At 42.7% G+C, this 14,907-nt stretch overlaps 5 protein-coding genes across 7 annotated transcripts; 1 reads left to right on the top strand and 4 right to left on the bottom strand.

Annotated features, from left to right (window-relative positions):
* Positions 1 to 763: 763 nt before the first annotated feature.
* Positions 764 to 7,754, bottom strand: LOC108117614 (E3 ubiquitin-protein ligase ariadne-1). The gene is made up of 8 exons (XM_017230143.2): positions 7,572 to 7,754; positions 6,513 to 7,123; positions 4,734 to 4,889; positions 4,610 to 4,666; positions 3,348 to 3,997; positions 2,867 to 2,990; positions 2,580 to 2,806; positions 764 to 2,513 (listed from the first exon to the last, which is right to left on the bottom strand). Exons 2-8 carry the CDS (start codon positions 6,729 to 6,731, stop codon positions 2,432 to 2,434), a joined length of 1,515 nt encoding a protein of 504 aa, XP_017085632.1. The 5' UTR covers positions 6,732 to 7,123; positions 7,572 to 7,754; the 3' UTR covers positions 764 to 2,431.
* Positions 7,755 to 8,196: 442 nt separating this feature from the next.
* On the bottom strand, positions 8,197 to 9,298 carry LOC108116714. Its single transcript, XM_041819239.1, has 4 exons — positions 9,233 to 9,298; positions 8,969 to 9,060; positions 8,839 to 8,855; positions 8,197 to 8,672 (listed from the first exon to the last, which is right to left on the bottom strand). The coding sequence occupies exons 1-4, from the start codon at positions 9,296 to 9,298 to the stop codon at positions 8,530 to 8,532; spliced, it is 318 nt and encodes a 105-aa protein (XP_041675173.1). The 3' UTR covers positions 8,197 to 8,529.
* Positions 9,299 to 9,519: 221 nt separating this feature from the next.
* Positions 9,520 to 11,551, bottom strand: LOC108117528 (transcription factor grauzone). Its single transcript, XM_017230029.2, has 4 exons — positions 11,326 to 11,551; positions 10,608 to 11,269; positions 10,356 to 10,553; positions 9,520 to 10,281 (listed from the first exon to the last, which is right to left on the bottom strand). Exons 1-4 carry the CDS (start codon positions 11,449 to 11,451, stop codon positions 9,645 to 9,647), a joined length of 1,623 nt encoding a protein of 540 aa, XP_017085518.1. The 5' UTR covers positions 11,452 to 11,551; the 3' UTR covers positions 9,520 to 9,644.
* A 374-nt stretch (positions 11,552 to 11,925) lies between these two features.
* Positions 11,926 to 12,536, top strand: LOC108117550 (enhancer of yellow 2 transcription factor). Of its 3 annotated transcripts, none has more exons than XM_017230062.2 (2): positions 11,926 to 12,069; positions 12,114 to 12,536. In XM_017230062.2, the coding sequence occupies exon 2, from the start codon at positions 12,134 to 12,136 to the stop codon at positions 12,437 to 12,439; it is 306 nt and encodes a 101-aa protein (XP_017085551.1). In that variant the 5' UTR covers positions 11,926 to 12,069; positions 12,114 to 12,133; the 3' UTR covers positions 12,440 to 12,536. The 3 variants fall into 3 exon arrangements, with proteins under 3 accessions (XP_017085551.1, XP_017085558.1, XP_017085563.1); XM_017230069.2 differs by having other exon boundaries at positions 12,133 to 12,536; XM_017230074.2 differs by having other exon boundaries at positions 11,931 to 12,096; positions 12,153 to 12,536.
* On the bottom strand, positions 12,467 to 14,825 carry LOC108117518 (transcription factor grauzone). Its single transcript, XM_017230016.2, has 4 exons — positions 14,592 to 14,825; positions 13,387 to 14,513; positions 12,945 to 13,329; positions 12,467 to 12,887 (listed from the first exon to the last, which is right to left on the bottom strand). Exons 1-4 carry the CDS (start codon positions 14,715 to 14,717, stop codon positions 12,561 to 12,563), a joined length of 1,965 nt encoding a protein of 654 aa, XP_017085505.1. The 5' UTR covers positions 14,718 to 14,825; the 3' UTR covers positions 12,467 to 12,560.
* Positions 14,826 to 14,907: the final 82 nt, after the last annotated feature.

The raw sequence follows: 14,907 nt of genomic DNA on the forward strand, positions 1-14,907 counted from the left end.
CAACAAGCCGGGCTTTCTGTAGTCAAAAGGCGTATACTTGATTTTGGGCGCAAAAAAATCAGTTTCTTAGCCATAGCGAAGCCAAAAATGCTCCAAATGAGAAATGTAATACCTCGTAGGGCTCGTAAATTGATTGCCATGATTCCCAATTGGTTTCCATTCAAATCTGGGAAACTTAATTTTTGGGCATTTTTTGAGAATTTTGATGATGGCACCCCTTATCAAAAATGCGAAATTTTATGGAAATATGAATTGTCCAAAATTAGCCACACAGTCATATGGATCGAAAGGTGAGATCGTTAGCTGCTGAAAACAGTCGGTCTTTTGGCTGTGCGTCTTATTTTGACTAAGTTATAAACCAAAGAACTAACAAAAACATCCGAAAATTTCCCTCAGCACGTGTATGTACCAAATTGCCAGATTTCTCGATATTACCAGGCGAGCAGAAACATTTAGCAGGTGTAAATCGATCAGCAGATTAGTTCTTATGAGGTATTCTTAGAGGTGTGAGTACTGTACGTGAGTACTGTTTTTCGGCACGTTCTAATGAAATACATAGGACTTAACAGCTTTTTCGTGAATATCATGGTAAACTCGTGATACGATATGATAAACAACGAGGTTTTATAGTTTTTATTTTTTGGACTCCTCGTGGCTATATATGTATTAGTACTAAATGTAAATAAATATAGATTATAAATATGATTCCTAGAATTATACTTTCCAAGAAATACTAACATAAATTTAACATAAAACAGGTAACTGGATTTTTTAAATTTTTATTTTCACTAATTTTTGCAACATTTCATCTTTAATTATACATACATAGTTTCTCATAATTTTTACAGCTTTTTTATATATCTTTTTTTATTCCACATTATGGTATTTTTTCATTTTCTTTCAATTCGAACAACTTTTAACTTTTTACATCAATTTAATTTCAATGAGTTTTTCCATTTAGTTTTGTTTATAAATATAATTGTTTTTCTTTATTTATTGTTGTTAAGAATATAGAGAATGCTGAAAACGGAAACACGGTAAAAGGGTCCAACGCCTTCGTAGCGGGGGCGTGGCAAGTCGACTTGATTTTGGGTGTACTTGACGCGTTTGAGGTGCGCAATTTTGTGTTGTTTTTATTTTTTTTTGTGGGCGGGCTAGGAAACCATGGACAAAACTCTCTTATATACAACGATTTAAGGAGAAGGAGGATATATACGTACTCCAAGGATCCCTAGATCCAGCCTCCCTCCCCCATTAACTATACATATCTCGTCTATATAACTCAGTGTATGTGTGTTTCTTTCGGATTTCGGTATGTTCTTCGATTTGTGCTGGAGCAAAACAAAGTTCACTTGGGTTATCGCGGTTGGGAGCACTGATCTTGATCCACCCGGGCTCCATTTAACATTTACAATATTCGAGAGGCCATTACGAACTAAGAATGGGGGCGTAGCTCTGCTCCCGCCACGAAAACAAAGCTTATCCGATCGAATCGCAAACGTTTCCATTCCATATATGCTAGGCACAATTGTTTATTGAACAGAAAACAGAATAGGAATAAGGCAAATCAATTAATTAAATAAAGGCTTAACACATCTGGAAGAAATTCGAAATTTAGAAATCGAACTGGGTCTGAGATTGGAACTAAAGAGCAATAATGCTAACTTGAAGCCTAAATGGGTTTTAAAAACGGTACGTAGAACGGTCGAAGGAAGTTGGGCAGGTGGTAAGGAAGCTGGGCAAGTGTCCTTTCTGCTTACATTTGTAGTTTATTTCACATTATTGTAGGTTCTATTGCTGGTTTCTCATTCTTGGAGTTTTGAATTCACTAATTGTTCGCTTTTTTATTTAGTCGTTTTTCTTTAGTTTTTGATAACATGAAGATCTCTTTGCAATCGGTTAACATCAAATAAGTTTGTAACTGTTGATTATTTACTATATATAATATATATATACCGCTGATGCTGCTGCTGTTGCTGATCCTTGTGACTGGTTGTGTGAGTGGGCTTGTGTGTCCGAGTGTGTCCTGATGCTTCTGTTGTTGCTGCTGCTCATTACGAAGAAAAATATATATTATTATATATTTATGTGTTACGATTTCATATTGATTTCTCTCTGGTTTCACAATCTTCTAAAATGGTTTTACATTCCGATTAGCAAATTCTTTTTGAGTGTACATTCTGTGGTTGTCCTTCTGATCTTTCTTTCCTTTTGCCTTTCTGTTTTAGCTTTCTGCATTATTCTTAACTTCTGTTCAACTTCTTCGGCTTCGGTTTCGGTATGGGTGGGCGCTTGTAATTATGTGGATGGGTGTGGGGATGGAGGATAGTGTTTGGTGCATTTGGGATGCTGGATGGGGAGGCGTTTAGCGGGCACTACACTCCTACTGCCTGCCGCTCAGCTTAGCTTAGTTATCCAGCCATGACTCGCGTCATTCTGTGTATTCCCACCAATCCTTGTCGTACCCCTCGTGCACATGCTTCAGCAGAACAGAGCACCGCTTTTCACAATACCTAAAAAGAAATATATAATAGTTAGATAACTTCTTGGTATCCCTAAAACCAAACTCATTCACACACCTGTATTTATCTTGCACTTTCTGCTTAATATCAGCCAAATTCTCGGATGTAATATCACGTTCCAAATACTCGGACAACGTCTCGGTTGCCGACTCCAAGTCCTTTTGATTATCCTCGAATATCATGGATTGATTGTTCTTTTTCAAGTAATACGCAAACACGTATGTGTACATGAGAGTCTGACGGCACTGGCAAAGTATGTCGACAGCCTTTTTCAGAAATTGCACCTGCAATTACAATATGCTTGGTTAGTCTGTGTAATTTGGCTATGGATTTCCATTACTTACCTCAATCCAGGACATGTTGTGCTGCTGCATCTCCTCCATTTTTTGCTTCACAGATGCATACAATTTGTTCTCAAACTTCATTGACTGCATGTGGTTCATGTAGCGATTGTAGTAGTGGAGATATCTATTAGGTATAAAATATTTTAATTAGTTTATAATATAACTCTCATACTTATGGTATACTCGTATCTAAAGTTTATTTCTTATTCATGAATGACTTTTTATCTTAACTCTGTTTTTGTTTGACTTTGCTGTGCTTTCATTTTTAATCTACGTAGATAACTCTACTTGTTTACTAGCGATAAAATTAAATTGGAAATTATAGCTGATTCATTTCTTTCTTTGGCTCTGCAATCGTTATCACTAATAAGAGCAATTAGAAGATAAAACAAACATATGAATGATTAAGCACTAAAGGGCATTCTCAGCTACCTATATCTATTAAATATCTGAAAAGGATATGCAACAGCTAAAAACCCACCTGGCCAACGAGGAGCGCAGCTTCTCCTGGGCATCGCGAGCGGTCTTGGCCTCGTCCTCGTCGTAGCGATTGCAGTTGTACCAAGAGGAGCCATGCGGCTCCCAAGAACCGAGGCAGACCCAACAGAATTCGTGCTTACAATTCTGATTTTTGCACACCATGTGATTGCAGCCACCGTCCTTCTCAATGGTCACGCTGCACTTGGGACACTCTTTGGTATTGGCCGCGATCCAGTTGGACGTCTCCGAGTCATCGTCGCACTTCTTGATCCACTTCTTTAGCCAGCGGCACTTGACCGGATCGTGCCAGTTCTCTCCGCAGGCGAAGCAGAAGACATGACCGCACTTGCAGTGGACGCGACGTGGCTCCGCATACGGCACCTTAACCGCATTGGTGCAGTCGACGGACGGACACCAGCGTAGTAGCTGATTGCACTCCACAAAGCTATTGGTGATCAGCTGCTGGTATTTGACCCGCACCCGTGCGTCCACCACCAGCTTGGTGACGGTCACGTCGTCCACCAGTATATCACAGCCGTGCGCCGCGCACGAGATGGTCTGGCCCAGACCCTCCGTCACGATCTTCGTTGTCAGATACTCCCGCCAACAGATCATGCAGAATCGGTGTCCGCACTCCAGCCCGGTCATAGACTAAATGGGATAAACAAAAGGAAACATTTGTCAATAATATCTTTTTATAAATTTTAATTTATTAGATGTTACTAAGCTAATCGTCATAATTACTAGCCCTAACCTTGAATTTCTTTTCTAATAATTATAATGCATTGGCTTTTAGGCTAAAACTAAATCCAGAAAATCTAGCAAAAGTGAAAGTTTCTAGAAAACGTAATTTGCAATTTGCATGCTTGACTTTAACAACAGGGGCGACACCCCAATTATCCAATCTAAAGTCGTACATAGCTGCATAAAACCCTGAACTGTTGACTAATCTACACTTAACCAGATTCTGTCAGTGGAATTCAAATAAATAGTAACAATCAAAAATTATAAATCAACTACTAAAATATTGATAAGGCCAGGCAATAAAATAATTGATATAATACAAATAAAGTCTTTTTCTATATATTATAGATTCCTGCAGCTAAGCAACGGCCGAGCATTATTATCAGATAAGGCACTTCAGTACTTTTTGGTACCAGAACATATAGCCCTAGCAATGTTCGTGGTTAGTTGGTAAGAAAATAGTTTCTAAATCACAATTAGGTCATGGAAGCACTTGTTCCTCCTCACGGGCAAACTTACATCTGGCGGGAGCAATGAAAAGCATATTTCGCACTCTTCGCACTGACTTCGGGTGGTCTACAAATGGAGGAGAAGAAATACATTAGATGGAACATAAAATGGAACCTTAGCAATTTGTGCTCACCTTTTGTCTGACCGCTTCGGTGGCTTTGTTGAAAGGATTTATGACGTGTGCGCATTTGAAGAACTCCTCGGTGTTGTCGTCGAAGTACTTCTCCAAGAGCTTTTCCTTGTCCCACTTGAAGTGATTCAGCAGTATCCGCGTAATGGGTGTGGGTAACTGTGGACATAGAACGCAAGACAAAGCAAATGTCAGTGAATGATGGCTAATATATATATGGAACTAGCAAGTGGCAAAATAGTGTACTGGCTGCATTCCCAGTTGGCCTCGAAATCAATGCCAAATCATTAACGATCAGCAGCTGAAGCTACATTAGGATGAACATCCGACGGATGTCGCTGCGGATGTGGTTAAATCACAACAACAATGTAGTCGGGTGTAACAACTATCAGAACCAACTCTAAACTAACTCAACTATATCTCAAAGATCTTTACAAACAGTGGAAAGTTTTAATAGATTTAAACTTGTGTCGATGATGATGATGATTTCTTACCACCAATTGTGGTTTAAATTTTTTAAGACCTCATCAAAATGTAGGTATATTCATAAATGTAAAAATGTTTAACATAAACATTCAAAAGGTTTTCAAAAGTGTATTATTTATCCAACAATTAGCTACAGAAAATATTTGCATCAATCGAAAATCGTGTCTACACAGTAACTTAACACCCAACTTAAGTGAATTTCGTTTATAAATAAAAATTACCAACAATCGGTTTCGAAAGATTTTACGTTGCTTAAATGATTATAATTGAAATTTTATTGGAATTAAACAATGAATTGAATAAAATTCACTTGAGATGTGGTTTGGACAGATTTTGATTCTTGTATGTCAAAGAAAGTAATTTTTGTAATTTCCTGTTCTATCAACAATTGTAAAAAGCAACGGCCGAAAAGTTATGATACGCTTCAAACCCACAAGTGAGAGTCTTCTATTTGGTAAAAACTTGTTTAATTTCAAAGGAAATTCCTGAAACTCTGGGTTTTCCAAGGAAATCCCTCGAAAACTTAGCCAACTTTGGGCAAATCAGCTGCAGATGCGGATGTGGGATGCGGATCTGCTGACCTTGGGTGCGCCTGGGTGCTTGTGTTCCGATTTCACTGGCACTGGCAGCCATCAGCGGACGACCTTCAGCTCATCCCAGATCCCAGGCAGAGCGGTGGGCAGAGACGGAGAGGTGAGCGCGAGATGCGCGGATACACATGCACAAATCCACTATATACACTACAGTGAGCACTGTGATACAAAGTCTTGAAACTGATAAAATTCTCTGTGTTGAGATAGAAATTTTTGATTCACTCATTTGAAAACCATAGCTTAAAGAAGTAAGCAAATCCAGATTATATCTGTGTTTAAGAGATGTCTTTTATCAAAACTATACTCAATTTCGTTTTTAATGTTTTCTCTAAGGAATGTTTTACTGTATAAAAGATAAACACAGACGACTTTAAAGAATATGGCGGGAGTTCCCCGCATTTTACAGTGAAACCAAAGCGAATATATATCACTTTAGTTTGAGTTAATAAAATATGCGCTAGAGCTTCGCTTTTCCTATATTCCCAATGAGGAGCACTCACTTTACTGTTCAGAAAAGGAAAGGGAAAATGAATAAATCGCAGTGGGATGGGTTTACTGTATTCGTTTGTTTGTACTGACTGAGTAATGTATTCAAACTGGTCCCTATGTGATAGTAGTTTGTATTGGGGAATAGTTGAGTTTATTAGGTTAGTTAAGGCTCACCATGATGGGTGTCTACCGTACTCTTTCCGTTTTGCCATACCTTTAGAAGCAGATTGACATCGTCGATGATCTCCCGCTGGTGTTGCACAATCTCGTCGGTGGTGAGCACCTTGTACTGGTAGTCGTCTTGGTCCAGCTGGCGCTCCGCGGAACTTGGAAGGTCCACCTCCATGCCAAAGTCATCATCGCCATCGTCGCCCGACGAAACGTTGCCCGAATCGACATTATCGCAGAAATCATTGTCATTGTCCGAGTCCATTTTTCGGTTTCTGTTTTGCGCTTCTGCTTCTGCTTCAGCTGCTGCTCCTTCTCTCTTCCTCTTCCTGTTCCTCTTTTGCTCTTTCGCCTCCTCCGCGCTCCACTTCCGTTCCTTTTCTATTGAGCTCCCCTCTTTGTTCTTCGCTTTCGTGGCTTTGTTTTCCTCTGGCTTTCCTTTGGTATTTTACTTTTGCTCTGACCTTTTCCTTTGCCCCGTTTTCAACTTGCTTTTGTTTACGTTTTTGCGCAGCCCTTTTTAGCCTTGTTGTTGTTGTCGCTGCTGTTATTGTTGTTGTGGCGTGGCCTATTACGTTTTTCTTCGATTTCTTGCACCAGTTGCACACTTAACACTAACTTGTTTACTTCGCTGCTGATTTAAACGCTGCGTGTTGGCTGTTTTTATTGGGGATAAAAGAAAAATACATATGTGAGATTTTCTAATAGCAATCAAAGAGCCTCTTGGCTCTGGCTAGCGCGGTCATACTGTCGGCGGTATTATCGACAAAGCGGTCACACTGCCCCTGTTCACTTAACAGAAGAGAACTGCTGATTTAACAGCCAAAAGCCAAAATAACACTCTGTAAACGGTGTGCATGTGCATGTATGTGCGCCCTTATATTATGTATACAATCGTAATTGCTTTTTTTGCACCTCCGTATTCCACTTTTCTTTTTTTTTATAAGCAGATTATTTTGTGTTTTCAAGGCAATTACACACACCAGCAAACTGCATTCATGAGGTAGTCCACACACACACACACACATGCGCACGTTACGTGTGTATTGCCACACACACACACACACAAGAAAAGCTTATGACTTTTTGTTGACTTTTTACGCACTTGTGCCACAATAAAATCACTAGCTTATATCACTTTACGTAGCCAACTCGACGTCGAGTTCAGGTGCATGGCAGCTTTATCTGGTGGCTTTATTTTTGATTTTAAAAAATCGATTTAAACACACGAACATTTTGAAACATTCATTTCGAGAAATGGCATTCAATAGTGCAAAGTAGTGTTGCCAGACTCTAGAGCTATCGCTATCCCTGCTAACTGTGGTGTATATCCTCGATAATGTATTTGTTAAATATGGTTGGTGTACTTACTACTACTCATCACCAACGGAAAAATGTTAACCGTTTCTTGTATTACCGTTTCCCTAAACCACAGACTTCAACTGCAGATAGTCTGGCAGCACGGACGATCAACAAAGCCAGACATATTCCGTTACTTTTGCATACAAAAAATGGCGTCCACAATCATAAAATATACAAAAAGTCAAAAATTGTTATCAACAATTGCATTTATTTTATATTTAACATCATGTATTTACAGAAAATCATTTATTATTGGCTGTTCTTTTCTAATCCAGCACGATCGCCTTTCTCTTTCTATTTGAAGCTCGTTTAAGAACGAGAAGTCATATATTGCCATCTCGCTTTAAATAAATTTGTTTTCTTGAAAATTGAAAAGTTCGTATAACATTTCACCAGTTTTACGAAATTTACCAATTTATTTTTTTTCTTAGACTTGTTAAGGCGCGTAAAACGTTACCTTCTTTGCAACATTTTACATTCCTTTAAGACTTAATTTTTCGTTTAATTTCGGACTGTAAAACGTTGCGTCTTAGGATGTTCATATTTATTCTTGCCTTTTATGTTTGTTTCTTTTTGTCTTACAGCTTGACAAATGAGTCAACCATGAAAACAATTTGTCGATTTCAAATAATCTTTTTTCATCTTACTTTTCGTAAGACAAATCCATTTCAACTTTTCGATTATAATGAAACCATTTTTTTTTATTGTTGCAGTACTTTTATGTTTTTTGCTTCGGAAAACGGTTCGAACGATTTTCTACGCTTTTTTCTTCTAACCTCCTTCGAACCGATCTCTAAAGCTAATTGTAACACCGTTTTACCCATTAGATGGCCATCTGAGCACCCTAAGCGAAAAAGAAAAGGACAGAATTAGAATTGTCTTGTTTGCAACGTGTCCGAAAATCTGTTTAATCTAATGGAAAAGATCACAACTGGAACTGGACTGTTGTCTCAAATTCGTGTTGATTCTTAGAGAATATGATGGGAATATCCCGATAGTGACGCACTCACTTGCAGTTAGTTTGAGACTGAAAGGGAAAGCGGGAAAGATTTGACGATATTAATAGGTCACCACCATTTTGTTTTTCACCGAATTGAGTGTAGGTGTGTGTGTATACGTTGCACAGCATGGGGTACTCACCATGACAATGGAAACTGTACCACTTTGACATAACTTTTTAAACACCCCACATTTTTTTTTAACTTTTGCTTTGTGCAACAAAATAGGAAAAACTAAGAGCGTAATGCCAATTGGATGAGTAATCAGTGTTTAGATATACCAGAAAATAATACATTTAATTGGGAAAGTGTGCGTGATTGTGTTTTGGAACAAAGAAAGTCTAATTTACATTTTGAACTCTAAACTAATGATATTTTACTAAGGACTTTTTAAATTTCTGTTTACCCAAGCTCTCGAAATAAAAATGAAGCCCTTGCTAGTTGTGTGCCCAGAGTTGAGAAACTGCAACATCTAGCTGTTCTAGCCCTCGATATATAACGCTTTGGGCACACTAAAAGTGTTGGGAAAATACAGAGTATAGTGGGAATGGAATGGTGGGAATAATAGTGGGAAACCCTTTTAAACCTTTCTTGTAATTTAATTTAGGAATTAAAAATTCTCATATTAAGATCATTTCTGAAACAGATTAAAACGATTAAGCCATTAAGGTTTCCTGTAGACAGTTGGTGGTTCTTCAATAAAATTTGTTTTTATATTTACATTTCAAAGTATTAATCTATTGCAAAAGTTAAATCAAAATAAATAGACACCACCTTTGATATCAATCCAATGTGTTTATTTGGTTTTTTAGAATCAATCAGTCATTCATATCGCCCAGTCCCAAGGAGTGGTTCAGTTCCTTACCTCCGGCGGCCAAGACGTCAAGTAGCAGGTCGCCCTTGTCTTTGCGCTTACTGGGCCGCACCTTCTTCTGCTGCTGCAGGGCAGCCACCTGGGCTGCGTGCATCTGACGACGGTGCTTGTGCATGTTGCCCGAGTTTTTGAAAGTGCGTTCGCAGAAGGCGCATTCGTAGAGATCCTGGCCGGTGTGCGTGGCCGTGTGTTCTTCGAGACCTCGGCTGCTTTTGAACTCCTTGCCGCAGTGCGTGCACTTGTGGTACTCCTTCGGATGGTGGTAGCGTATGTGCGCTGCCAGCTTCGCCCTCGAGCCCTTTTCCAGACCACACTGCTCGCACTTCCACTGCCGCAGCGAGGCGGCATCCAAGTGCATATACATGTGCTTGCGCAAACTATTTTCATCGGACAGCCACACCTGGCACTCCTGACACTGTACTTCCGGCAGCTGGGAGCCCTCGCGGTGCACGGTGCGCTTATGCACCAACAGGTTCTGTTTCGTCTTGAACTTGGCGCCACACGAGTCGCATATAAAGGGCACAAAGGCAGGGTCATGGGTGCGTCGCATGTGCAGTCGCAGGTCAACAGCAGTGCGGAAGCTGTGGACAAGTAATAAAAATAACATGAAATTTAACATAACATCTACGTAGTTCACTTCCAATTTTTTACTTACGATCTGTCGCAGTGCTTGCATTGCTCTTTTCGCTCCTGTTGGTGTACCCTCGAGTGAATTGTGAGCAGGAATTGCTTGGAAAATCTCTTGGAACACTGATCGCAGGCAAAGCTCAGCTCGTCCTCATTGGAGTGGAAGCGCAACATGTGTACATCGTAGCTTATCCTGCTGACCAACTGTTTCGAGCAGATCTTGCACCTGCAGTTCATTTATTAGTAGGGGCTACACCAAATGCTTATGCTGGCAAAGTACCTAAAGTAATCCGGATCGTTGTGCATGCGGAGGTGGTCCACGTAGAGGGCGCGCTTCTTGTAGCGCCTCTGGCAGCAAACCACATATCCGGCGGACTGATGCTGATTCCGGAAATGACGCTTCATTTCGGCGAAATTCTGAAACTGATCGTCGCCACCGCACATGCAGCACTCTAAACGCCCGTGCAGAGCAATGTAGCTGTCCATTTCGCGGCTATTGCTGCTCCGGCTCTCCGGGTCGCCTTCGATATCCTCATCCTCGTCTACCTCCTCCTGGTGGCGCTTCGTCTTGGCCTTCGCCTTAACAACGCGGCTTTTGGAAGTTGAGGCTGACCGGGGTCGCATGCTCCGTCTAATGGGCGAGGGCAGGCGCATCCCTCGCCGGTTAGTTGTCTGGATACTACTGCTCCTGCTGCTGCTGGCATCCCCGTCGATCTCGTTGCACTCTTCGTTGTCCGCCGCCGCAGGACTGACATCGATCTCCGGCTCACACAGAATCTGCGCTTTAGTGTCCGCATCCTCGTCCTCGGAGAATGGTTCGATTTTCAGCTGTTGAAGACCCAGCTGCTTCTTCATTACCATGGCACAGAATTGCTCAAAGTCGGCCAATTGCTGCCAGCACTGGGTACACAGGCACTTGGACACCGCATCATTGGGCAGGAGCTGTTGAAATTAATAAAACACGGAAATATAATTTAAACAGACTTGTAACTACTTACCACCAACTGCAGGTGCTTCTCAATAAGTTCCGCCAGATTGGAGGGCACTGGCTGATCAGTGGTGTCCTCCTGGTCGAAGATCGGAACACTGTGCTCCGCATCGTCCAGGCATAGGCGGCATATCATTGCTCTATGGCTGCAGGAACACCAATTAATTCAATTAATAGCCTGACAAATTCGGTTTAAGACGTCGCCCTGGAGTTGCCGGATCGTGGACAGAATTAACGTCAAGCGAAAGAGATGCCAAAGTAGAGAGGGCTTTCCCTGTCGCTTGCTAAGTGAGATGGAAAACATAACAGCAGATACGCAACAAAAACACTAATAAATTAACATAAATAATTACCATTTTAACCTTCGGATTAAGAAAAATATTCTTTTTAACCGATTTAAATTCATAAAGTCTTTACCAAACTGACAACTTTATTAAGATGTTAATGTCATAAAGAATTCTTAACCAACTCTAATATTTGGTTATCGGACGCTCACAGTTCTAATATTCTTAGCTGAGAAATTAATTATACTTATTGTCAACTAATCCTGTTAAGAATCTGCTTTTATTTTAGTTTTCAATGTGTCTCTGCGAGATAGCTAGAAAGTAGCCAAATTGCTTGCATTGACCACGCCGGCGACACCAACAGCGAACCGGACCGGACAAACAAAAAAAACAGACGCGACGAACCGGGCAAGGAAGAAAAAAGGAAGAACAGAGGCGGAGGCAGCGGAATCGACAAGGACCAAGAAGAAGTAGAAGAAGAAGACGAACAGAGAGAAGTAATTTGTAGCATTAGATCCCATTCTCTCATCCAGAATGACCGTTTCCGCTACAGTGGACCAGTACACGGTGCTAACTGGGGACCGTTCCAAGATCAAGGACTTGCTGTGCAGCCGATTGACGGAGTGTGGATGGAGGGACGAAGTACGCATGATGTGTCGCAATATTCTGCTAGAGAAGGGTACCAACAACAGCTTCACCGTAGAACAGCTCATCACAGAGGTCACACCAAAGGCTCGCACAATGGTTCCGGATGCTGTGAAAAAAGAGCTCCTCATGAAGATCCGGACCATTCTTACCGAAAACGAGGAGGAGGCAGACGAAGCGGAAGATGAATCCTAAACTAAAGATCCTCGCTTTTCACACAACTACAGTAATTATTCAAGTTTATTTGTACGGTTTTATACATAAATCCCAGCCAGGGAATGGATACACAAAATAGCAGAGACAGACACACACAAATTCAGTCGGGCGTGGGGCACACAGAGCTGTTGCTGACAAAGTCGAAGCCTTCGGGATCGGGTATTTCAATCAGAGACTTGCTTATTCCGCCCAGCGGCGGTAGCATGTGCCCGGCTAGGCCAGCGGGAGCAGCCACTGGAGGAGGATGAGGAGCAACGATTGGAGCCGTTGAGGAGGTAATGCTGCTGCTGGGCTGTGAATACTTTCTCACCCAGTCATTCGGATGCATCTTCTTTTTGTGGTTGTGCATATTTGCGTGCGACTTAAATGTCCTTGTGCAGAACTGGCATTGGTACAAATCAATGCCCGTGTGGGTGGCCATATGCTCCTATAGAAAACAGTCAAGGATTAGCCAAATCAAGATTGATTACTGCGATAAACTCACGGCTAAAGCCCTCGGCAGCTTGAACTCCTTGTCGCAGAGACTGCACTTGTGCCGCTTGGCGGAGTGATGGTACCGCATGTGGCTGCTGAGTGCGGCACGGGATGACTTCTCTGCATTGCAGAGTAGGCATCGGTACTTGGTGTCGCCGTCGCGGTCATCATGGCGAGCCAGATGCTTGCGCAGGCTCCGCTCGTCCCGCAGCCAGCGGCCGCACAGGGTACACTGCACCTCCGCCACGGGCCCGTCCGGATGCAGCGCCTTTTTGTGGATAAGGAAGTTGGCCTTGCTTCTGAAGTGTGTCCCGCAAATATCGCAAATAATGGGCGTAAAGTCCGCCGCATGCATACGTTTGACATGGGCGCTCAGCTCAAACTTGGTGCGGAATCTGTAATGTGAGAACGTATCGCGTTAGGGGATTGTCTACCAGACTAGCACCACTCACGTCTTGCCGCAGGTGTCGCACACCTCGGGTCTCTCAGTGCCCTTGTGCCCCTTGAGGTGCATGGTCAGCAGGAACTTCTTGGCAAATCGCGCCTCGCAGATTGCACACTGGTGGACCAGCTCCTGCTGTTGCGAGTGGAAGCGCAGCATGTGCATCACCTGGCTGTTGCGGTTGAGGAAGTTCTTTCGACAGCTCTGGCAACTAAAGTATTGCGGATCTTTGTGGCAGTGCAGATGGTCCACATACAGTGTCCGCTTCTTGTACCGATTATTGCAACACTTCACATAGCCGGTGCAGTCGTGCTCCACGCGAAAGTGGCGCTTGAGATCGTTGAAATCCTCCAGTGGAGCGGCGCATATTGCACAGTCCAACTTAACATTGGCGGCTATATAGTCGTCCATTTCCTTAATGCTACTGCGCTTGACGGGCACCTCTGAAGGATCGTCATTATCGTCGGCAGTGACCAGTTTCTTAGTTTTGGGTCGGCCGCGTTTGCCGCGTGGCTTTGGTTGCTCGTCGGCATCTGGAGCTGGCTCTGTATCCTCCTCTTCCTCGTCTTCGTCCTCTTCTTGATCCTCTTCTGCACCAGTACTGCTTCGTTTAAGCTCCCTTAACCTGGCTCTTGACTCTCTTAAAGATAACTCTGTGATCTTGGTTTTGTTTTGCTGCTTTCGCTTCTCGTACTTCCTCTTGATGATTTGATGCGTCTGCTGCAGCGGCGTTTTGCGTGGTCTTCCTCTAGGGCGTGGCTTTACGGGATCTGGTTCTGGCTCGTCATCCGGCTGCATTTCCGGTTCAAAGTCCGGCTCAAACGTGTCGCCATAGTCACTATCCTTCTCATCGCCTGCGGACAGGGCGTCTATAACCGGCTCGCACAGTATGTGATCCTTGATGTCATCGCCCTCGTAATTCAGCTTCGGCTCAATGGGCGATTCCGTGTTCCACACGACCAAGGCGGGCTCCGGTTCGGTTAGTTCCGGTAACTCTGGCAGTTCCGTCTTTAGCTGCAGCGAACGGTGCAACGACCGTTGCTTGTCTGCCACCATGGAGCAGAAATGCTCGATCTCGGTCAGCTGTCGCCAACAGCGGTTGCACAGACACGTTGATACCGCGTCGTTGGCCGCCAACTGGGAAGGATTAATACGTATTGATAAGTTAGGCGTTTTCCCTAATAGGACATGGATTCCAAGTTGAAATCTACTCACCACCAGCTGCAGATGTCGCTCGATCAGCTCCGCCAGCTGGCGCAGCGCCGGTTGTGCCGATGACGGGTCCTGACCAAAAATGGGCACCCCTTGCTCAGCATCTTCCAGACAGAGTCGGCATATCATCTCATAAAAGGAAAGACACAAATCGCAAATCCAATCGCGTTAAATGCAGCTGTTTTTGAGTCGTTTCTTTGCTGAGTTGTTTGACGGGGGCGTTGCCGGATCGAGCATAGAAGTTGCGCCAGACATGTCGCGACGGTTTGTGCAGATATATAAGCTATGAACGGAAAAATAGCTGAAAAGGTAACAAAGT

This window comes from Drosophila eugracilis, unplaced genomic scaffold (genome assembly GCF_018153835.1).
Source record: "Drosophila eugracilis isolate 14026-0451.02 unplaced genomic scaffold, ASM1815383v1 contig_498, whole genome shotgun sequence".
Taxonomy (NCBI): Eukaryota; Metazoa; Arthropoda; class Insecta; order Diptera; family Drosophilidae; genus Drosophila; species Drosophila eugracilis.